The sequence below is a fragment of the Hemitrygon akajei genome, unplaced genomic scaffold (assembly GCF_048418815.1).
Source record: "Hemitrygon akajei unplaced genomic scaffold, sHemAka1.3 Scf000149, whole genome shotgun sequence".
In the NCBI taxonomy this organism is placed as follows: domain Eukaryota; kingdom Metazoa; phylum Chordata; class Chondrichthyes; order Myliobatiformes; family Dasyatidae; genus Hemitrygon; species Hemitrygon akajei.
Window position 1 is genome coordinate 160,001 of NW_027332035.1, and position 24,750 is coordinate 184,750.

General features: G+C 46.4%; 1 protein-coding gene across 1 annotated transcript in view; it reads left to right on the forward strand.

Moving 5' to 3' along the window:
• The window catches only part of LOC140723947 (zinc-binding protein A33-like), a 24,817-nt gene extending 67 nt beyond the window's left edge, over positions 1-24,750 (forward strand). Inside the window, exons 1-8 of the mRNA XM_073038486.1 lie at positions 1-611; positions 1,963-2,837; positions 3,531-3,626; positions 4,016-4,249; positions 5,931-5,953; positions 6,041-6,159; positions 15,823-16,440; positions 24,719-24,750. The exon at positions 1-611 is cut by the window's left edge and continues 67 nt beyond it. Of these exons, the coding sequence (XP_072894587.1) occupies positions 2,427-2,837; positions 3,531-3,626; positions 4,016-4,249; positions 5,931-5,953; positions 6,041-6,159; positions 15,823-16,440; positions 24,719-24,750 (1,533 nt within the window). The 5' untranslated portion in view covers positions 1-611; positions 1,963-2,426. The remainder of the gene's footprint in view (positions 612-1,962; positions 2,838-3,530; positions 3,627-4,015; positions 4,250-5,930; positions 5,954-6,040; positions 6,160-15,822; positions 16,441-24,718) is intronic.

The following is a 24,750-nucleotide window of genomic DNA, read 5'->3' on the forward strand; positions in this document are numbered from 1 at the left end:
ACATTTCTCCGATTCTCAGTTTTGAAAGGGCGCCCCTCCTATCCTGAGGCTGTGCCTCTTGTCCGAGACTCTCACACCATGGGTAACATCCTTTCCACATCTACTCTGTCTACCTGTTAACATTCAAAAGGTTTCAATCAGATTCCCCTCACCATTTTGAATTCAACCGAGTACAGACACACAGACATCAAATATTCCTCGTATAATAACTCTTTCATTCCTGGAATCATCCTTGTGAAATTCATCTGTACCCTCTCCATGTCGGACCTTTAACCTCAACACCACTTTCCTGCAATGTCCCCATCAGCGCTGAGCCCCAAAATTAGAAACCCTGTGGAGAAAATTCCAAATTTCCACTGTTGAGGAAATTTCTCCTCATCTCAGTCCTGCTGAGGTGAACTGTGATATTCAGTCTGTGAACCCTGGTTCCACAGTCCAGCCAGGGGAAACATAATTCCTGCCCCGACCCTGTCAATATCCTGTGAGATTGAGCCTGTCCCTTTTACTTCTCTAATTCAGAGACAGGCCCAATGCGATCAGTCTCAGTCAAATCACCTCCGATTTCACTCATTTTGATATGATGTTTGGTTCTGGGAGCATCTCAATGGACGGTAAGTGAGTGTTGTTACCCTCTGTTGTTCCCGAGCATGATGGTTGAGGGGTAGTAACTGTTCCTGAACCTGGTGTGCGGGAACTGAGGTTCTTGTACCTTCTCCCTGATTGCAGCAGCGAGAAAAGAGCCTGGCCTGGGTGGTGAGCATCTCTGATGATGGATGCTCTGCTCCGACTGCGTTTCATGTCGATGTGCTCAGTGGTTGGGAGGATCCACCCGGGATGCACCGGGTCGAATCCAACACCTTGTGTCGGTTCATCAGGAGGGCGATGAAATAGTCTGATCATCGTGCCAATCTTCGCCTGTCTGGCGGCGAGAGGGTCCCTCCCAGTCTGATCCTTGCTGCATGCCCGGAGATCACTCCCACAGCGCGCTGCCCCGAGATTACTGCAGTGGAGACGAGAGGGCCCCTCCCAGTCTGATCCTTGCTGCATGCCCGGAGATCACTCCCACAGCGCGCTGCCCCGAGATTACTGCAGTGGAGACGAGAGGGCCCCTCCCAGTCTGATCCTTGCTGCATGCCCGGAGATCACTCCCACAGCGCGCTGCCCCGAGATTACTGCAGTGGAGACGAGACTGTCACTCACCTCTTTGCGGACTGTGGGCTGGCGAAGATCTGTGGAGAAAGATGCAAGGGCCTGCGCCACAGCAGCTGCGTGACAGAAGGCTCACTGATCCTCGGGTAAAGACATTGCACGGTTTATCCCTGTGAATATTTCATGGCAAATAATGTTTATTTTGATTTTAAAAAACATCAACGTCTGGGCTCTGTCCAGAATTGTGGAAACTGGCCTTTCACTGGAGCTGGGACAGACATGGGTAAAGTCAGAAAGTTTCTTCAGTACTTCACCGACCAAAATAATCTTTTCCACCCTGTGACGTGGAATGTCAAAGTCCTGTCCTTTCCCTGCAGCCACGGCATCTGTCTTGTCACAGCACAATATTCTCTCGACATCCCCACTTTCATGGCATGAACTAATTTAATAGTTGTTTAAATAGTTACTTAAACCCGGTTTTATACCCCAATCTGACTCTCTTTACACCGCGAGAAAAAAAATTAAAAAACTAGCTGCTGGAGGAACCCAATGGATCAGGCAACATCTGAGGGAAATGGCAATCGAGATTTCGGGTTGAGACAGTCCAGCTGAAGGATCTCGACCTGAAAGTCGATTTTACATTTCTCTCCAAAGATGCTGCCTGAACCGCTCAGTCCCTCGAGTTTCTTACTCGAGATTCCAGCATCTGCAGTCTCTTGTGCCTCTCTTTTCAGAACTTGTCCCTTTCAGTCCTGTCTCAGACTGAACTAGGCTCTTCTCTCCGGCTTCATTTCTGTTCTGCTTCTTCTTTAGCCAATCACTCCTACGGAGCACAGGCCGCCAACAGCAGCTCGTCAGAGTCCCCCTGTCCAGGGCGAAGGGTACTGGCCCTGTGGCTTCTCCTTTCACTACACGACTTCAATCGTCTTCCAGGGGAAGGTCCGTCCGATCTCAGGGATGAGGCCTTTGAGTTCGAGTTCTGTGCACTGCCACTTTTCGGGATGAGGTTGCAAACCCAGGCCCAACTCCTCTTCTTTCGCAGCCGGGCGTAGGCAGTCCATGGCCGAGTTTTCATTTATGTTCTGATCTGTTTAATGTGTTGCTGATCCCACCCTGCGATGGAAATTACCACTATTACTTCACATTGAACACATCCAGCAGCATAATGTTCATTCCCCGAGTCTGCAGCGCGCGTACTGGACAATCGCGGTACTGCAGCGGATCAGCAACTCCCCGAAAGTGAAAGCATTCCGAATCAGCGAGTGCTGGGAGTTAACATGGCTTCGAAAGGACAGGCCGAGAGTTGGACCGAGGAGACAATTTGTCCCGTCTGCCTGGATTTCTTCACCGATCCGGTTATACTGGAGTGCGGACACAACTTCTGTCGCTCTTGTATCACACGGTGTTGGGAAAGGGAGCAGAGACACTCCTGCCCGGAATGTAGAGCGGTGTTTGCTGACCGCAACCTCAAGGTCAATCGGGCCTTAGCAAATCTGGCCGAAAAAGCTCGAAACCTAAACCTGAATCCGAAAGGGAAGGAAAGTAAACGTCACTGCGAGGAACATGAGGAAGAACTGAAGCTGTTTTGTGAAACGGACAAGACACTGATCTGTCTGATCTGTAGAGACGCGCAGGAACACAGAGAGCACCGCTTCAAGCCGATTAAAGAAGCTGTTAAAATCTGCAAGGTAAAAACTAACCCTGAATCGATACTCACTCCATCCTCAACACCGCACGAGCCTCCATAACCAACATATCGTTCTTCGCAACATATCGTTCCCCATCCCCAAAGGGATTCCACCACCAAGCACATCTTTCCCTCCAACAACCCCCCTCCACTCCCTCCACACAAGTCTCCAGGATCTGTAGGGATCGCTGTCTACATAGCTCCCTTATCCACCAGATCCTCTCCACTGATCTCCCTCCTGTCACTGATGCCTGCGAGCGGGACAATTGCAACATCTGATTCCTACACCTCCTCCCTCGTCATCACGCAGGACCCAATCAGTTGCATTCCTCCCGTTTCTAACATGATCGATTGTCCTTTCGTATCAGATTCCTTCTTCTCCAGCCCTTTACCTCTTCCACCTGTCCCCTCTCAGCTTCTCACTTCATCACCCTCCCCCACGTTCCCCCTCACGTTGTCTCACCCGTCACCTGTCAGCTGGTTCTCATCCCCAACCTTTTTATTCTGGCTTCTGTCCCATTCCTACCCAGTCCTAATGAAGGGTCTCATCACGAAACACCGACTGTTTATTTCCCCTGAATAGATGCTGCCTGACTCGCTGAGAACCTCCGGCATTTTGTGTGATAATCGGGTTTGATTACCTGTTTCCTTTGATGCATCTTTGTTTCTATTTCCTTCACTCTCTGACTTCCAGGATCAGCTAAAATCTTCCTTAGACTCTCTCACAAAAAACAAATCACACTTCCAGGAAAAGGAGCAGCAACAGAAAGAGAAGATTTCCGGAGTTCGGGTGAGGCTTCCTGAGCGGAATTTCTGATATTACTGTCGAGTTTTACTCCATTTAATGCAGAATAGCAGAGTATCGCAGCTCCAGTGACCTGGGTTCGATCCTGACCTCTGCTGCTGTCTGTGTGGAGTTTGCATGCTCTGCCTGTGGCCACGAGAGACTCCGACACATCCCAAGGACAAGTGGGGAAGGGTGGGGAAGGGTGTATGTGAATAAGGTGGGAGTTAATGGGTCAATGGGGAGAATAGGTGTCAGGAAAACGTGAGGGAATGGCGTTGACGGGAATGTCTCAGAAGTAGTATAGACCCAAATGGACCGAATGGTCACCTTAATGTCATAAGGAAATACAACACAGCAATACAGTAAACTAATCTTCACCTTTCATTTGACAGAAACAGTCACACAGCCTTCAATCCCACATCACATCCCAGTTTGCTGAACTGCGCCAGATTATCACTGAGAAAGAGCAGAGTTTACTCAGGGATCTCAGGGAAGAAGAGAAGAGGATTCTCAACCCAATGGAGAAAAATCTTCTTAAGATTCAAGAGAATATAAGGATTATTCAGGAGGAAATCTCAGAGTTAAAGGAACAGATAGATCAAAAAGACGGTGTGATATTTCTCAAGGTGAGGGATTACATTTCAATTTGTTTCTTTAAAATTGAACTAAATGAACAGTGATATATTTGAAATAAACACAGCACAGCGGCCAATTCTACCAAATCAATTGCCGCTGCTGGTGTCCTCACACAGAGTGTTAGACAGATCGGAGACAGATTGATATTCGATTCTTTATCAGCAACATACAATATTTAAGCAATGAAATTTCAGCATAATTCATCGTAAATTAAACTGCAATGAATCGGTCAACAAAAGATACAGCATCTGCCAGTCGCAGGCTCAAAACAGCCCAGAGCAAAGTACAAATATGTAACTTATTCCCTTCACTTTCACCAGGTCCCCACTCACGTGACAGATTATCGAAATAAACACGTAACATAGAATACAATGCAGACAGAAAACAGATGTGTTGCTCCTACACACAGCATTTACAAATGGCAATAAACTGTATCTCACCAGACAATTGATGCAACTTTTCAGGGTTGTTGTTTCCCCAAAACTGGACTTCCACAACATCTGTACATCCCAGGACAGAAAGCAATCTTTTCTGAAATGATTTACTCTGATCATAACACAGAGCTGCTGACTGTTTCCTTAATTACCACATTAAATATCCTCTAAAACTCCCATTAACACCCAGTTCCAGTCACAGGCTGCGAGTGTGTCTGGTGCGGTGGGTGTGAGGGTCTCTCTGTCAATCAGTGAGAACAAAGAATGTGACCCACACATCAGACTTATCCTCCATATCCGGTTTCCATCAGATTACGGAAACTTTCACTGTCTCTGCATTTTCAGGTAAGTTTTACATGGGATTGTGTCCCATTCTCCTTCATGAGCAGACCATTCTGTCCATCTTCTATCAGTTTCCCCTCTGTCACAATCCTCCTGCCACCTACTCACCACAACCAGCAACAGTGCCCTGAACTCCCTGGTCCCTCACGTGTTTATCCAGCCTCCCCGTTACATTCAATCTCTGCTGTTCCATTTCAACCACTCCTGTGGCGTTGAGTTCCACATCCTCTTCAATAAATTTCTTGTGGGATTTACTAAAAACCACCTGGCATTTTATCTTGGACTGAAGGTCTGTCCATAAATCGAAACATAGAAACAAGGAAAACCTCCAGCACAATACAGTCTCTTTGGCCCACAGTTCTGTGCCAAACATCTACTTATTTCAGAAATTACCTCCAGTTAGCCATAGCTCTTTATTTTTCTAAGCTCCATGTACCTATGTAGAATCTCTTGAAAGACCCTATCGCATCCACCTCCACCTTCGTTGCTGGCAGCTCATTCCACCCATTCCAAAACACTTACCCCGGCCATCTCCTCTGTACTACTTCCAAGCACCTGTGTCCTCTCGTGTGAGCCATAATCGAGGTACTTTTTCCACCTTCGCGCAATCAAATCCATCACTGATCTTAAATTGTTCCATTTTATCATTCTGACGTCTTATCCAGTTGGTAATGCACAGCCTGTCCTGTCTTTCCTGTCAGTTCCATCCTCTCAGTATTGGTCTAATTTTGAGAAATATTCCCTGTAATTTTCCCCATGGTTCTGTATTGCTGGTGTGTGTGTGTGTGTGACTGTGGGAGTGGGAATTTTCAACACCTTGTAATGATTTGGATGAAATTCAGGATGTGGACAGTAAGTCCAAGTCTAATCAGATTTGTGTTTTTATTTATTTCAGGAGGAAGCTCGTCGGAACAGAAGGTAGAACAGGCTCTTTACTGAAACCCTGTATGGATTTGTAAAAATGTTCAAAATTCCAGTTTATCACCAGCAGTTTAATATTTACAGAATCAGTGACGATGTCCAGGAATTGTCAGTGACAGATGAGACCCTACCGGTTGAAAAATTCGATCACCCTTATTTGTTGAAAACAGTGCTGAGAGAAATGCTTGATGCTATTAATCAAGGTAAAACTTACAAAGATTCTTTCCTCCCCACTCATGAGGGTTAATTTAGTTCCAATCTGAGGCAAAGATTGTCTGTAATACTGGGCTGAAGGGGAACTGAAGTTTATTTCACATCAACCCCACTGACTGGGAGGCATCACTGTCACATGGTCAGCTGGAGATGTCAGACCCCTGAACACACCAGCACAGGGCCACAATACAACCAATACACGGGACTGGCAGATGAACTACTGTGTCCTGATCCCTGGCACACTGCACTAACACACAAGGACATGAATTTGAATCCTACCTCAGTAGCTGGGAATTTAATACTGACCTGATGATATTGTAGGGAATAAAAGCGGCTATCAGTGTGGTGACAGGGATTGTCAGGAAAATGCACAAGTCCTTCATGTGCCCTCTGAGTGCAGACTCTGACCGACACAGGTTTTCCCCCTTCTGGATTAGCATCTCTCACTGTTGTTAGAGGCAGAAGAGGGGAGTGGTCGTGATCGGGGACTGAATCGCCAGGGGAACAGACAGGAGAATCTATTGATGTGAACGGGACACCCGAATGGTATGTTGCCTCCTGGGTGCCAGGGTCAGGGATGCCTCGAATCTCGTCTGCAGCATTTTAGAGAGGGAGGGAAAACAGCCAGATATCTTGTTGCATTTTGGGGCCAATTACATAGGAAGTAAAAACAAAGAGATCCTGATAGGAAAATGAAACATGAAATTGAATTGAAATGAATTGCATTGACTTCTTTACTTACATCCTTCATACGCATGAGGATTAAAATTTTTTATGTTACATCTCTGTCGCAATGTGCAAGGTGCAATTTATAGTAATTTATGATGAATTATATGTATAACATGCTGGTCAATATAACATAGAAATACAGTTGTCTCAGCACAAGTTAATCAGTCTGATGGCCTGGTTGAAGAAGCTGTCCCAGAGCCTGTTGCTCCTGGCTTTTATGCTGTGGTACTGTATCCCGGATGGTAGCAACTGGTACAGTTTGTTGTTGGGGTGACTCTGGTCTACAAAGATCCTTCAGGACCTTTTTACACACCGGTCTTTGTAAAACAAGTTAGCAAACAATACCAAATTGTTTTTCAAGTATTGCTAAAAAATACGTTTGTAAAACAGAGATGAGAGTGGGTATAGGACTGCTGGAAAATGACGCCGGATAGATAATAACTCGGGATAAAGAGATGGCAGATGAATTAATGAGTATATTGCATCATTCTTCACCGTGGAACACACTAGCACTGTGCCGGGTGTTGAAGAGTGTGATGGAAGATAAATGAGCGCAGTTACTGTTACAAGGGAGAAGGTGCTCAAAACGCTGAAAGACCTAAAGGTACATAAGTCACCCGGACCAGATGAACTGCACCCTAGTGTTCTTAAAGAGGTCGCAGTAGAAATTATGGAGGCATTTCAAATGATCTTTCAAAAATCACTGGAACCTGGCATGGTGCCCGAGGACTGGAAAATGGCAAATGTCACTTAACTCTTTAAGTAAGGAGGAAGGCAACAGAAAGGAAATTATTGACCAGTTAGCCTCACCTCTGTGGTTGGGAAGAAATTGGAGTCAATTGTTAAGTATGAGGTTATGGAATACTTGGTGACCCTGGACAAGATAGGACGTCAGCATGGCTTCGTTAAGGGAATATCCTGCTTGACAAACCTGTTAGGATTCTTTGAGGAGATTACAAGCAGGATAGATAAAGGGGATGCAGTGGATGTTGTATATTTGGAATCTCAGAAGGCCTTTGACAAGGTGCCACACATGAAGGTGGTAACCAGGTTAAGAGGCCATGGTAATACAGAAAAGTTAAAGGCATGGTTAGAACATCGACTGATTGGTAGGAAACAGCGGATGAGAGTAAAGGGATCCTGTTCTGGTTGGCTGCCAGTGACTCGTGTTCCACAGGGATCAGTGCTAGGACACCATCATTTTATGCTGTATATCAAGATTCAGCTGATGGAATAGACAGTAAGATATAGGAGCAGAAATAGGCCTTTCGGCCCATTGAGTCTGCTCCAACATTCAGTCATGGGCAGACCCAATTCTTTCAGACATCCCCACTCCCCTGCTTTCACCCCATACCATTTGTTGCCCTGGCTAAATGAGAACCGATATATTTCTGCCTTAAATATGCCTTGGCTTCCACAGCCACTTGTCGCAACAAATTCCACAGATTTTCCACACACTAACTAAAGTAATTTCTCCGCATCTCAGTTCTAAAAGGACGTCCTTCAATCCTGAATTCATACCTTCTTGTCCTAGAGTAGATGGCTTTGTTTCCAAGTTTGCAGATGATATGCACACACACACACACACACACACACACATATACTATCAGAGTGTGACACACGTCCAAAGAAACAGGCACAAATTTCTATTTAGGATTGAAATCTGCCGTCCTTACCCAGTCTGTCTGTTCTGTGGCACTGAGCTGCCCGCTGACGTGACGTCACATCAACACTTCACAGACAGACTCCGGGGTGAGATTCCTCAGGAGGATGATCTGGGAGGGTTTGACGGATGTTGAACTCACGGCCCACTTCATCAATCAGCAAGACTAAGATGTCTTCTTGAGCATGTCCCATTTGTGTTTGTTTGCCCCCCCCCCATCCCGCTAACCATCTCCCATCTGTGTACCTGTCTAAATTTATTTTAAAATATTTTATTTTTACCTGTTTCTACAGCGTCTGAGGGCAAATTCCATTTACCAACCTCCCTCTCTATGAGAATGTTACCCGATAGACCACTGAGAAAAATTTCCCGTCTCACTTTCAATCTGACGCCTCTGGTTCTGTACTCCCATTTCTTGGAAAAAGAAACGTTATTTAAGCTCCTTATGAATTATTTACCTCGATAAGAGGTCATACCTGAACATCCTACACTACAGCTGAATAGCCCAAGCTTTTAACCCAAGCCCTCCAGTCCTGGTAACATCCTCCTGAAGCCTCCTGTCCAGTGTAATGACATCCTCCACATATTCGGGAACCGGAAATGCAGGCAATGCTCCAAGTGTGGTCTATCATCGACCTCAAAGGCCTTGCTGAATTTCATGTGGACAGTGTGGAATAGGCTGATGAATACAGGACTGAAGGTGTTTTTTTAGATTGGGACAAGAAGGGCGGCGTGGGAGTTAAATTCTGAAGGAAGGAAGTTTTTTTAAAAAAAACTTTGCGTACAAGAACGGCGAGACTGCGCAGGACAGCGCGGAGAGTTTGAAAAGATGACCACCCTATACAGTGGGCAGCGGAGTGGGTGGCAGCAGAGTGTAGGGCTTTGGCTCAACGGGCTTAGGTGGTAACGGGAAGAGGCGAGAGCGAGGAACCAACTCTTTTTCTCCCCTTGGCAAACCGGCCCGGATGGACGGGGGAACAGCAGGGCACATTAGCTAATGGTTTAAAAAGTCCGTGTGCTTGGCGAAGTAAGTGGGTGAGTAGACCTATCTTTCTTTGTTTCATTCCTGTAGAATTAGGTAGCATGTCTGCAGGGTTAGTGCTTTGTTCAGGGTGTCAGATGTGGGAATCCTGGGAGACCTCCAGCCTCCCTGATAGTCACATCTGCACCAGGTGAACCGAGATTCAGCTCCTCGGAGACCGTGTTAGGGATCTGGAGCTGCAGCTTGATGACCTACTGCTTATTAGAGAAAATGAAGAGGTGATAGACAGGAGCTACAGGGAGGTAGTCATCCCTAGGCTACAGGGGTCAGAAAACTGGGTGACTGTCAGGAGAGGGAAGGGAAATGCCCGGATAGTGGAGAGCTCCCCTGTGGCTGCCCCCCTCAGCAACAAGTATATCGTTTCGGATGCTGTTGAGGGGGATGACCTGACAGGGGACGGCCACGGTGACCGGGTGTCTGGCGCTGAGCCTGGCACTGTTGTGCAGGAGGGAAGGAGGGAGAAGAGGAATGCGGTAGTCATAGGGGAATCCATAGTCAGGGGAACAGACAGGAGATTCTGTGAGCCTGGTGGAGATACCCGCATGGTGTGCTGCCTCCCAGGTGCCAGGGTACAGGATGTCTCGGATCGGGTCCAGAATATCCCGAAGGGAGAGGGCGATCAGCCAGCTGTCTTGGTACATGTTGGTACCAATGACATAGAGGAAAAGGGAGGAGGTCCTGAAGAGAGATTTCCGGGAGTTAGGAATGAAGCTGAGAAGCAGGACCTCTAGGGTAGTAATCTCAGGATTGCTACCTGTGCCACGTGCTAACGAGGGCAAGAATAGTACGATCAGGCAGATGAATGAGTGGCTGAGAGACTGGTGCAGGAGGCATGGCTTCAGATTCTTGGATCATTGGTATCTCTTCAGGGGGAAGTATTACCTGTTCAAAAAGGACGGGTTACACCTGAACCATAGCGGGAATGTCTAATAGAGCTGTTAGGGAGGGTTTAAACTAATTTGGCAGGGGGATGGGAAACCGGAATGATAGAGCGGAGGAGGGGGAAAACAGAAATAAATCTAAGATAGTGAGCAGTAAAGATGTCAGGAAGGACAGGCATGTGATGGGGCAAATTTGCAGCCACTGGGATGAGTTGCAGTGCAATCAAAAGAAAAAGTATCAAATACTGGACTTAAGGTGTTATACTTAAATACACACAGCATAAGGAATAAGGTGGATGATCTTGTTGTACAGCTACAGATTGGCAGGTATAATTTTGTGGCCATCACTGAGACCTGGCTAAAGGATGCATGTCTCTGAGAGCTCCAAGGATACACGGTGTATCGGAAGGATAGGCAGGTAGGCAGAGGGGGTGGCGTGGCTTTATTGGTAAGAAATGATATTAAATCATTAGAAAGAGGTGACATAGGATCGGAAGGTGCAGAATCTTTATGGGTTGAGCTAAGAAATCGCAGGGGTAAAAGGACCCTGATGGCAGTTATATACAGGCCTCCTAATAGCTGCAGTGAGGTGGACTACAAATTACAACAGGAAATAGAAAAGGCTTGCCAGAAGGGCAGTGTTATGATTATTGTGGGGGATTTTAACATGCGAGTGGATTGGGAAAATCAGGTCGACACTGGATCTCAAGACAGAGAATTTGTAGAATGTCTACGAGATGGCTTTTCAGAACAGCTTGTTGTTGAGCCCACTAGAGGATCAGAGGTACTGGATTGGATATTGTGTAATGACCCAGAGGTGATTAGAGAGATTGAGGTGAAGGAACCGTTAGGAGGTGTGATCGTAACATGATTGAGTTCACTGTGAAATTTGAGAAAGAGAAGCTGAAATCCGATGTGTCGGTATTTCAGTGGAGTAAAGGAAATTACAGTGGCACGAGAGAGGAACTGGCCAAATTTGACTGGAAAGGGACACTAGCGGGAGGACGGCAGAGCAGCTGTGGCTCTGATATATTCCAGATATATTCCAAAAAAGAAGAAATTTTCGAATGGAAAAAGGATGCGACCGTGGCTGACAAGAGAAGTGAAAGCCAAAGTAAAAGCAAAGGAGAGGGCATTCAAGGAAACAAAAAATAGTGGGAAGACAGAGGATTGGGATGGTTTTAAAAGCTTACAAAAGGAAACTAAGAAGGCCATTAAGAGGGAAAAGATGAACTATGAAAGGAAGCTAGCAAATAATATCAAAGAAGTTTCTAAAAGCTTTTTCAAGTACATAAAGAGTAAAAAACGGGTGAGAGTGGATACAGGACAGAAAGAAAATGATGCTGGAGAAATTGTAATGGGAGATAAGGTGATGGCTGAGGAACTGAACGAGTATTTGCATCAGTCCTCACTGAGGAAGATATCAGCAGTATACTGGACACTCAAGGGTGTCAGGGAAGAGAAGTGTGCGCAGTCACAATTACGACAGAGAAAGTACTCAGGAAGCTAAATAGTCTAAGGGTAGATAAATCTCCAGGACCAGATGGAATGCACCCTTGTGTTTTGAAGGAAGTAGCTGTGGAGACTGCGGAGGCATTAGCAATGATCTTTCAAAAGTCAATAGATTCTGGCATGGTTCCGGAGGAGTGGAAGATTGTAAATGCCACTCTGGTATTTAAGAAAGGGGCAAGGAAGCAAAAAGTAAATTATAGACCTGTTAGCTTGACATCGGTGGTTGGGAAGTTGTTGGAGTCGATTGTCAAGGATGAGGTTACGGAGTATCTGGAGGCATATGACAAGATAGGCCAAACTCAGCATGGTTTCCTAAAACGAAAATCCTGCCTGACAAACCCATTGAAATTATTTGAGGAGATTACAAGTAGGCTAGACAAGGGAGATGCAGTGGATGTTGTGTATTTGGATTTTCAGAAGGCCTTTGACAAGGTGCCACACATGAGGCTGCTAAACAAGATAAGAGTCCATGGAATTACTGGAAAGTTACATATGTGGATAGAGCGTTGGCTGATTGGCAGGAAACAGAGAGTGGGAATAAAGGATCCCATTATGGTTGGCTGCCAGTTACCAGTGGTGTTCCACAGGGGTCCGTGTTGGGGCCGCTTCTTTTTACGTTGTATATCAACTATTTGGATTATGGATGGCTTTGTGGCTAAGTTTGCTGATGATACAAGGATAAGTGGAGGGGACGGTAGTGCTGAGGAAACAGAGAGTCTGCAGAGAGACTTGGATAGATTGGGAGAATGGTCAAAGAAGTGGCAAATGAAATACAATGTTGAAAAGTGTATGGTCATGCACGTTGGTAGAAGAAATAAACGGGCAGACTATTATTAAATGGAGAGAGAATTCAAAGTTCTGAGATGCAATGGGACTTGGGAGTGCTCGTGCAGGATTCCCTTAAGGTTAACCTCCAGGTTGAGTCAGTGGTGAAGAAGGCGAATGCAATGTTGGCATTCATTTCTAGAGGAATAGAGTACAGGAGCAGGGATGTGACGTTGAGGCTGTATAAGGAACTGGTAAGACATGACTTGGAATACTGTGTGCAGTTTTGGCCTCCTTATTTAAGAAAGGATGTTCTGACATTGGAGACGGTTCAGAGCAAATTCACTAGAATGATTCCGGGAATGAGAGGGTTAACATATGAGGAACATTTGACCGCTCTTGGACTGTACTCCTTGGAGTTTAGAAGAATGAGGGGGAACCTCACAGAAACATTTTGAACATTAAAAGGCATGGACAGAGTGGATGTGGCAAAGTTGTTTCCCATGATGGTGGAGTCTAGTACGAGAGAGCATGACTTAAGGATTGAAGGGCGCCCATTCAGAACGGAGATGCAAAGAATTTTTTTTAGCCAGAGGGTGGTGAATCTGTGAATTTCTTGCGGCAGTGGAGGCCAGGTCATTGGGTGTAGTTAAGACAGAGATTGATAGGTATGTGAGTAGCCAGGGCATCAAAGATCATGGTGAGACGGTGGGCGAGTGGGAATAAATGGGAGAATGGATCAGCTCATGATAAAATGGCGGGGCAGATTCGAAGGGCCGAATGGCCGGCTTCTGCTGCTTTGTCTTATGGTCTTATTTGAATGCACCGGTATACATAATAAGGATCTTGTAGCACAAGTAGAGTTTGGCAGGTACAAACTTAGGCAGGTACTACTTTGGTCGAAAGAATTAAACGCATAGACAATTCTGTAAACAGGGCGAAATTCAAAAATCAGAGGAGCAAAGGGACATGGGTGTCCTTGTGCAGGATTCCCTGAAGGTTAACTTGCATTTTGTTTCAGTGGTAAGATTGGCAAACTCAATGTTTGCTTTCATTTCGAGAGGATTAGAATACAAGAGCAAGGATGTAATTCTGAGGTTTTATAAGACATTGGTCAGACCACACTTGGAGTATTGTGAGCAGTTTTGGGTTCCTTCTATCGGAAAACATGTGCTGGCACTGGAGGGGGTCCAGACGATTCACAAGAATGATTCCGGGAATGAAAGAGTCAACATATGAGGAGTGTTTGTTGGTTCTGGGCCTGTACTCACTGGAGTTTAGAAGAAAGGCTGATTTATTATCCCTCTCAACCCTATTCTCCCGCCTCCTCCCCATAACTTTTGAGACTCTGACTAATCAAGAACTTTACTTATTAACTTCTGCTTTAAAAATCAAACAGGAGAAAATCTGCAGATGATGGTAATCCAAGCTAGACAGGTCCTGATGAAGGGTCTCGCCAGATCTCTGTGACACCTGTCTGGAGAGAGTTGCTGTTGGGAGGATGTGGGTGGGTCGAGAACGGTAAGCACAGCCTCCGACTATAGGGATGTCCATTCAGGACAGAGATGAGGAGGAATTCCTTTATCCACAGGATAGTGAATCTGCCACAGGCAGCTGTGGAGGCCAAATAATTGAGTATATTTTAAGCAGAGTAATACACACAAATTGTTGGGGGAACAGCAGGCCGGGAAGTTTCTATGGAAAAGAGTAAACAGTCCACGGTTCAGACTGAAACACTTCATCAAGACCTGTGTTGCTTAAGGGTTCCTGCAAATTCATCCCCTGTCCTAATGAGGGGCTGCGGAGGATGGGGTCGTGGGAAAGGGGACAAAGTCATCCTCATCTGCCATCTTTGCCCCCTCTAGCTTCTCATTACATCTACACACACAGTTCACCCACGGGCTTTCCACCCCTCCCCCTCCTGGTCCAATCTGCCATTCATCTCTCCCATACCGGTTCCCATTATCACCTCCTTTACTGTCTCAAACCATCACACTGCCCCACTTCACACTCACAAATGAAAGTGAACATTGAATGAAGGGCCTGTTCCTGTGCTGTACTGCTCTATGTTCTCTGTTCCAGAGTCTCCGTCACCCCCCCCCCGATCCCCGGGGCGGCGCTGCCCGAGTCTCCCCCCGATCCCCGGGGCCGCGCTGCCCGAGTCTCCCCCCGATCCCCGGGGCCGCGCTGTCCGAGTCTCCCCCCGAACCTCGGGGCCCCGCTGCCCGAGTCGCCCCACCCGATCCCCGGGGCCCCAGCCGCCCGAGTCTCCCCCCCGATCCCTGGGGCTCCGGCCGCCCGAGTCTCCCCTCTCGATCCCCGGGGCCGCGCTGCCCGAGTCTCCCCCCGATCCCCGGGGCCGCGCTGACCGAGACTCCCCCCGAACCTCGGGGCCCCGCTGCCCGAGTCGCCCCACCCGATCCCCGGGGCCCCAGCCGCCCGAGCCTCCCCACCCGATCCCCGGGGCTCCGGCCGCCCGAGTCTCCCCACTCGATCCCCGGGGCCGCGCTGCCCGAGTCTCCCCCCGATCCCCGGGGCCGCGCTGTCCGAGTCTCCCCCCGAACCTCGGGGCCCCGCTGCCCGATTCGCCCCACCCGATCCCCGGGGCCCCAGCCGCCCGAGTCTCCCCACCCGATCCCCGGGGCTCCGGCCGCCCGAGTCTCCCCACTCGATCCCCGGGGACCCGGCCGCCCGAGTCTCCCCCCGATCCCCGGGGCCACGCTGCCCGAGTCTCCTCCCGATCCCCGGGTCCCCGCTGCCCGAGTCTCCCCACCCGATCCCCGGGTCCCTGCTGCCCGAGTCTCCCCCCGATCCCCGGGGCCGCGCTGCCCGAGTCTCCCCCCCGATCCCCGGGGCCGCGCTGCCCGAGTCTCCCCACCCGATCCCCGGGGCCGCGCTGCCCGAGTCTCCCCACCCGATCCCCGGGGCCGCGCTGCCCGAGTCTCCCCACCCGATCCCCGGGGCCGCGCTGCCTGAGTCTCCACCCCGATCCCCGGGGCTGCGCTGCCCGAGTCATCCCCCGATCCCCGGGGACTCTCTAATTCTCTGTTTCTCCCCCCAGTCTCTGTCACCCTGGATGTGGAAACGGCGAATCCGTATCTCGAGGTGACTGAGGATCGGAAGAGTGTGAGACGAACCGAGACCTGGAGGGATCTGCCTGACACCGGGAAGAGATTCACAGACTGTGCTTGTGTGCTGGGATCGGAGGGATTCACATCGGGGAGACATTACTGGGAGGTGGAGGTGACGGGGAATCGGTTCTGGTGGCTGGGAGTCGCCGCAGAGTCTGTGCAGAGGAAGGGATGGGTCAGTCTGAGTCCGGAGACCGGATTCTGGGTCATCAGGCGGGTTGGTGACGTCCTCGAGCAGGTTGATGACGTTACCGAGCTGAATGATGAATTTACCGAGCGGAATGATGACGTTGCCGAGCAAGGTGATGATGTTTCCGAGCAGGGTGATGACGTGATCATTGTTTTCATCTCTCCTAACCCCCGTCTCCCTGCCGGTCCCATCCCCGGGAGGGTGGGAGTTTATCTCAGTTACGAGTCCGGGACAGTTTCATTTTACAACGCGGAGACCAAGTCCCATCTCCACACCTTCACTGGGAATAAATTCACGGGGAAACTTTATCCTTTCTTCCGGACTGTGGATGAAAACCAGTGGCTGCGAATCTGCTCCGGTTCCGCTCCGGGTCTGTAAACGGGTCGGGTCCCGGGACCGGCGTCAGGAGTAAAGTCCCTGTAAATATAAATGTGCGGAGAGTGCAGCTAAATACGTGGCCAAGGAGATGGTGCAGGAGGGAGGGCTTCATGTTTCTGGACAATTGGGCTTTGTTCCCGGGAAGGTGGGACCTGTTCCGACGGGATGGTTTGCCCCTGAACTGGAGGGGGACTAACATCCTTGCGGGTAGATTTGCCACTGCTGCTCGGAGGGGGGGGGGGTGTAAAAAAGATTTGCAGAGGGAGGGGAACCAGAGTGTTAGAGCAGATAGTGAGGTGGAGGAGGATAAAGGCCATGCAAGGACTGCATGTATAAACAGAAATCAAAGGTTTGTACATTAGGTTGTAAATTAATTTTCAGAACTTTAGAAATTGTGGAAATCAAAGATTTCTAGAAAGATTTTGATGAAGAACATGACCAGAACATATGTGAAAAAGTGGCTACTTCAGTTTTACACCTATCGCAATAATTGTCTATGTTAGGAAATATTTTGGATAGTCTCTCCTTTGATAAATAGTAACAGTGAACAATTTTAAATTGAATTAAACACTGATTGGCACATATCAAAGAAGAATTAACCATCTTCATTAGCAAAGGTCATATTAAGTTCTCTCTCCCAATGTTGTTTAATTTTTAATGATTAAGGGGATCTGTTTTTCTTTTTGCAGATTTATTTATTTTTATTTTCATTTATTTTGTGATGGTCGATTGAAGACTTTGGAAGAGTTAATTAGCAAATATTCTCTCTCATACACACATACTGCAATATCTTCAGGTTAGACATTTTTTACAAAAATAATTATCTAAGTTTACATATAGTAATCTGATTTGTTGGATACTGTGTTGGATAAGAATCCTTTAGTAAGAGGTTACATTGGTAGAATTTATAATTTATTTTTAATACATTAATGCAAAAAGATAACCTCCCACCTAAGGTTTATACATGATAGAAATATTCGTTGTTTCAGATGTGATAGAGGGGGAGGGATGAAAGGGGGAGGAGTGGCATTACTAGTCAGGGAAAATATCACAGCTGTGCGTAGACAGGACAGCCCGGAGGGCTTATCTACAGAGCCCATATGAGTAGAGCTGAGGAACGGGAAAGTTGTGACCACATTAATAGGGGTGTATTGTAGACCGCCCAATAGTCAGAGAGAATTGGAGGAGCAAATCTGTATAAAGATAGTAGACCGATGTAAGAAACAGGAGTTTTAATAGTAGGGGATTTAAAATTCCCTCATATTGACTGGGACTCCCAAACTGTAAAAGGGCTAATGGCTTGGAGTTTGTGAAATGTTTTCAGGAAAGTTTTCTAAATCAATATATAGAGGTAGCTACAAGAGAGGATGCAATATTTGATCTCCTATTTGGAAACCAGACAGTCAGGTGACAGAACTATGTGTAGGCAAACATTTTGGGTCCAGTGACCATAATATCATTAGTTTCACGTTAATTATGGATAAGGATGGGTCTGATCCTCGAGTTGAGGTTCTAAATTGGAGAAGGGCCAGTTTTGTGGAAATGAAAATGGATCTAGGAAGAGTGGATTAGGATAATTTTTTTTTTCTGACAAGGATGTGTTCAGTAAGTGGAAGGCCTCCAAATGTGAAATTTTGAGAGTGCAGAGTTTGCATGTTCCTGCCAGGATTAAAGGCAAAGTTAACAGGCATAGGGAACCTTGGTTTTCAAGGGATATTGGTGATATTGTTAAGAAAAAGAGAGAGGTGTATAGCAGGTAGAGGCAACAAAGAGCAAATGAGTATAGAAAACATAAGAAAATACTAAAGGAAATCAGGAAGGAAAAAAAAGACATGAGGTGGCTTTGGCAGATAATGTGAAGGAAAACCTGAAGGGTTTCTACAAGTACATTAAGAGTAAAAGGATAGTAAGGGACAAAATTGGTCCCCTAGAAGATCAGAGTGGTCGTCTATGTGCGGAGCCTTATGAGATGGGGGAGATCTTAAACAGTTTTTTTGAATCATTATTTACTCAGGAAACTGGCATAGTCTATATGGAAGGAAGGGAAACAAGCAGTAGTGTCATGGAACAATTGTAGATTAAAGAGGAGGAGGTGCTTGCTGCCTTACAGCGCATAAAGGTAGATAAATCCCCCGGGCCTGACTTGATATTTCCTCGGACCTTGAGGGAGACTAGAGTAGAAATTGCAGGGGCGCTGACAGAAATATTTAAAATGTCCTCAGCCACGGGTGCAGTGCCGGAGGATTGGAGGGTAGCTCATGTTATTCCGTTGTTTAAAAAAGGCTCCAATAGTAAACCAGGTAATTACAGGCCAGTGAGCCTGACATCAGTAGTAGGTAAATTATTGGAAGATGTTCTGAGAGATTAGATTTTAAAGTATTTGGACAGCCAAGGGCTGATTAAGGATAGTCATTATGGCTTTGTGCATGGTAGATCGTGTTTAATGAATCCTGAAGAGTTTTTTGAGGAGGTTTCCAGCAAAGTAGGTGAAGGAAAAGCTATGGATGTTGTCTACATCAACTTTAGTAAGGCCTTTGACAAGGTCCCACATGGGAGGTTAGTTCAGAAAGTTCAGACATGAGGTATCCATGGAGAGGTTGGAGAGATTGAAAGAGTGCAGAAATTTATTAGGATGTTGCCAGGTCTTCAGAAGTTGAGTTACAGGGAAATATTGAACAGGTTAGGACTTTATTCCTTGAAGCGTAGAAGAATGAGGGGGGATTTGATAGAGGTTTACAAAATTATGCGGGGTAAAGACAGTAAATGCGAGTAGGTTCTTTCCATTTAGATTAGGAACGATAAATATGAGAGAACATGGTTTTAGGGTGAAAGGGGAAAGGTTTAGGGGGAACATTAGGAGGAACTTCTTCACTCAGAGAGTGGTGGGAGTGTGGAACGACAGGATACAGCTGGGGGGGGGGGTGACCTATCTGGGCAAGGCAGCAGCAGTCAGATCAATTCACTGTGGTCGGTTCTGAGCCTCGGAAAGGTAGGGGAAGTCCGGAGGAACTATATTCATAGGGGACTCGATAGTTAGAGGGACAGATCGGAGAGTCTACGGCAGAAAAAGAGACGACAGGACAGTGCGTTGCCTCCAGTGCGTTAGGTTCGATAAGTCTCAGGGCGGTTGCAGAGTATTTTTGAAGATGAGGGTGAGCATCCAGTTTGTCGTAATATACTGATATCACACACAACGGCAGGAGGGAGGTAGACGTCAGTTTTAGGGAATTAAGAAGGAAGCTGAAGAGCAGAAGAGGATGAAGGTGGTACTCTCCGGATTACTCCCTGTACTCTAGGGAAGGTCTGAACGGGAAGATAGCGCAGATGAACGAGTCACTGAGGAGATGGTGCAGGGTGCAGGGTTTCAAGCTACTGCATCATTGGAACTTTTTTCTGGGGAAGGGGTGACCTGCACAAGTGTGACTGGTTACACCTGAACTGGAGGGGACCGACATCCTGCGAGAGCGGGTTTGCTCATGCTGTAGGGAGGGTTTAAAGTAGATTTGCAGGGGGTGTACAGGCAGAAATACAAGCAACTTGTAGGGAGTCTGTGAGGGAGAGTAAGCAGATGATGGAGCAAAGATGCACTCAGCCGAATGGTTTGAGATGTGTCTATTTTAATGCAAAAATATCAGAAACAAGGCATATGAACTTAGAGCGTTGATCAACACGTGGAAATATGAGGGTCTGGCCATTGCACAGACTTGGATGACTCAGGGGCAGGAATGACTGCTGATTGTGTCGGGTTTCAGATGTTGCAAGAAGAGCAGTGTGGGAGGCAAAAGAATTGGCGCAGTGGCATTGCTAATCAGGGACAGCAGCACGGCTGCAGAAGAGGAGGAGGCCATGGAGCGATTCTCTGCTGAGTCTTTGTGGATGGGAATCAGAAACAGGAAGTGGGACATAACCCTTCTGGCCGTTTTTCTACCCCCCCCCCCCGCAGAATATTCAGAGAAACGCCGAGGAGCAGATAGGGAGACAGATTTTGGAACAGTGCAATAACAATAGGGTTGTTATAATGCGTGATTTTAACTTCCCTAATATATTTTTTTGATTATGAGGACATTCAGACATCGTTTATTGTCATTTAGAAATGCATGCATGCATTAAAAGATGATACAATATTCCTGCGGAGTGATATCACGAAGAACAGGACAAATCAAAGACACACTGACAAATAAAACACATAATTATAACATATAGTTACAGCAGTGCAAAGCAATGCCATAATTTGATAAAAGCAGACAGGCATCTCACTGGAGCTAGGGGTTCAGACAAGGTGGAGTTTGTTAGCTGTGTTCAGAAGGTTTCTTGACGCAATATGTAGATCCGCCAGCTAGAGGACAGGCTGTACTTGATCTGGTATTGGGAAACTATCTTTGTCAGGTGAAAGACCTCTCGATGGGAGAGTATTTTTGTAGGTGGTGATCACCAGTCTACCTCCCTTACCATAGCGCCGGAGAGGGATTTGAGCAGACAATTTGGGAAACATTTAATTGGGATAGGGGGAAATATTAAGCTTTCAGGCAGGAACTTGGGAACATAAATTGGAAGCAGATGCTCCCAGGGAAATGCACGCAGAAATGTGGCAAATGTTCAGGGAACATTCGGATGTCGTTCTGAATAGATATGTTCCATTGAGGCAGGGAAAGGATGGTAGGGTAAAAAAAAAAATGATAGCGTACAAAGGATCCGGAAAATCTCTAAAGAAGAAAATAAAAACTTAAGAAACTTTCAAGAAACTAGGTACGTTTCGAGCTCTGGAAATTAAAAGTTGCCAGGGAGGAGCCTCGGAATGAGATTAGGAGGGTGAAGGGGCCATGAGAAGGCCTTGGCAAGGAGGATTACGGAAAATCAGAAGAGATTTTAATAATATGTAAAGAACACGAACATGACGTGTGAGAATAGGGCCAATCAGGAGCGATAGTCGAAACGTGTGTATGGAGTCGGAGGAAGTGACGGAGGTACTTGATGAACACCTCCTTTCGGAATTCACCAGTGAAAAGAACCTTGGCAATTGTGGTGATGACTTACAGAGGACTGAAACGCTTGAGCGTGCGGACATAGAGAAAGAAGATCTGCCGGAGATTTTGAAATTTATTAAGTCCGACACGTCGCCAGTAACGGACGAGACATACCCCGGGCTACTGTGGGAAGGGAGGGAGGAGATTGCTGAGCCTCTAACGATGTTTTTACATCACACACATGCTATTGAGTGCAGTCTTGGTCACTGAATTACAGGAAGGATATATTGAGTGCAGTCTTGGTCACTGAATTACAGGAAGGATATATTGAGTGCGGTCTTGGTCACCGAATTACAGGAAGGATATATTGAGTGCAGTCTTGGTCACCGAATTACAAGAAGGATATATTGAGTGCGGTCTTGGTCACCGAATTACAGGAAGGATATATTGTGTGCCGTTTTGGTCACCGAATTACAGGAAGGATATATTGTGTGCCGTTTTGGTCACCGAATTACAGGAAGGATATATTGAGTGCAGTCTTGGTCACCGAATTACAAGAAGGATATATTGAGTGCCGTTTTGGTCACCGAATTACAGGAAGGATATATTGTGTGCCGTTTTGGTCACCGAATTACAGGAAGGATATGTTGTGTGCCGTTTTGGTCACCGAATTACAGGAAGGATATATTGAGTGCGGTCTTGGTCACCGAATTGCAGGAAGGATATATTGTGTGCCGTTTTGGTCACCGAATAGCAGGAAGGATATATTGAGTGCAGTTTTGGTCACCGAATTACATGAAGCATATTTATAAGGTTGAAAGAGTGCAGAGAAGGTTTACAAGGATGTTGCCGGGACTTGAGAAACTGAGTTACAGAGAAAGGTTGAATAGGTTAGGACTTTATTCCCTGGAGCATAGAAGAATGAGGGGAGACTTGATAGAAGTGTATAAAATTATGACGGGTAGAGATAGAGTGAATGCAAGCAGGCTTCTTCCACTGAGGCTAGGGGAGAAAAAAAAGAGGTCATGGGTTAAGGGTGAAGGGGGAAATGTTTGAAGGGAACATTAGTGGGACGGGGGGCTTCTTCACACGGAAAGTGATGGGAGTGTGGAATGAGCTGCCAGATGAAGTAGTAAATGCGGGCTCACTTTTAACGTTAAAAAAAAAACTTAGACATGTACATGGATGAGAGATATATGCAGGGATATGGTCCAGGTGCAGGTCAATGGGACTAGGCAGACAAATGGTTCAGCACAGACACGAAGGACCAAAAGGCCTGTTTCTGTGTTGTAATGTCCTATGGTACGATGTTCTATGGAAAAAGTACCAGAAGACTGGAAAGTTGCAAATGTTGTTCCCCTGTGCAAGGAAGGGAGTAGAGACAACCTGAGAAATTGCAGACTAGTGAGTCGGACTTCAGTGAGAGTAAGTTTTTGTAGAAGATCCGAAGAGGCAGGATTTACGAGCATTTGATACACATAATCTGATTAGGGATAGTCAGAATGGGTTTGCCAAGAGCTTGATTGAATGCTTTGATGACATAACAAAACACATTGATAAAGGTAGAGCACTGGATGTAGTGTATATGGATTTCAGTAAGGCAATTGAGAAGGTTTCCCATGCAAAATTCCTTCAGAAAGTAAGGAGGCATGGGATCTAAGGAGACCTTGCTTTCAGGATCCATAATTGGCTTGCCCACAGATTACAAAGGGTAGTGGCAGACAGTACATGGTGAACGGTGATCAGTGGATGAGGAAATAGCAGGATGGGTTAGTAAATTTGCTGATGACACAAAAGTTAGGGGTGTTGTGGATGATCTGGAGGGTTATCAGAGGTCACAGCACAATTGGGCTGATAAGTGGTCAACCCAGATTATTGTGAAGTGGTTCATTTCGGTTGGTCAAATTTGAAGACAATATAATGTTAAAGGTAAGTCTTTGGCAGTGGAGAGGATCAGAGAGATCTTGGGGCACGCGTCCGTCGACACTCAAAGATTTTGCGCAATGTTACAGTGTTGTTAAGCTGGCGTATTAGCTGACGGCCTTTATCAGCTGTAGGACTGAGTTCAAGAGCCGGGAAGTAATGGTAAAGCTGAATAAGACCTTAATTAAAACCCACCTGGAATATTGTGTTCAGTTCTGGTCACACAAACACACACACACACAGACACACACACACACACACACACACACACACACACACACACACACACACACACACACACACACACACACACACACACACACACCCCTATAGTTTTTTACTCGCGTCTCCAGCTCTCCGCCGTGTCCCTGGACACATAAGGGATGGTATAATTAAAACATACTCGCCACTCCCCCACTAGACTGCTGCATTTGATGGTTATATGTTAGGGTCTTGGCAGGTCCCCGATGAGCCCCCAAATGTTCTGACTGTGACTAAGTCACAGAGGAAGGTGGAGGGTTTCGGGGATATGAAAGTGTTCATTCATCACCACAAACAGATATTTTCTTGGGGACCCTCTCGGTCGAGTCCCCCAAGCTCAAACTACATCAATAGTTTATACCCTTGACGAGAATGGTAACAGTATGTGTTTCAATACAATTTCACAAGCTACAATGACATAATTTACTTCAATATTCTGTGTTTGACAAATTGATCTTTGAAGTACATATTTACAGTGGAAGCACATTTAATTGATAAGACACCTCGGAAGGTTCAGTCACCTTATTGGAGAAACTAACTCGCATATGAATTAAATATTAATTCACTAATTTCATCACATTCTGTCACCGCTGGGATTGCACCTGTCTGATGTAAACAGTTTGTAAATAATTTAAAAACATTTATTTTTAAATCTGTTGTAATCTGTCCCTGTGGAGTCGCTAAATGGTACTAAAAACTCTGGTCATGCGCTGCCTCAACATTTCGTTCGAAGATCTCGCCGGCAGTACAGAGGGAACAAACCACTGGACAGAGAAAATGTCTGCAATGTTAGATAGGTACTTGAATGTGGAGAAGCTATTGTTCGTGTTCATTGCCGTCATTGGAGTTCCTGGTGAGTGAGCAGAGCAATTCATGTTTGGTATTTCTGTGTGTTAACTGGTGTGAACCTGTTTATGAGCATTTTACAAGCGTCCAACTCGATGATCATTGTACAAATATCCATCAGCGATATCCGTCCTGTCAGTTCAACATTTTGGTTTTTCATATTTAATGACAAACGAAATTAATCTTCTATCCCTCCTCTAACTCACGATATCGAATCGAACGTTGTCCTTGCCTTTAATGACACTTTGTCCAACGTTGTCCCAGCTGGGGACAGGCTGCTCTCCGAGAAGCTGTGA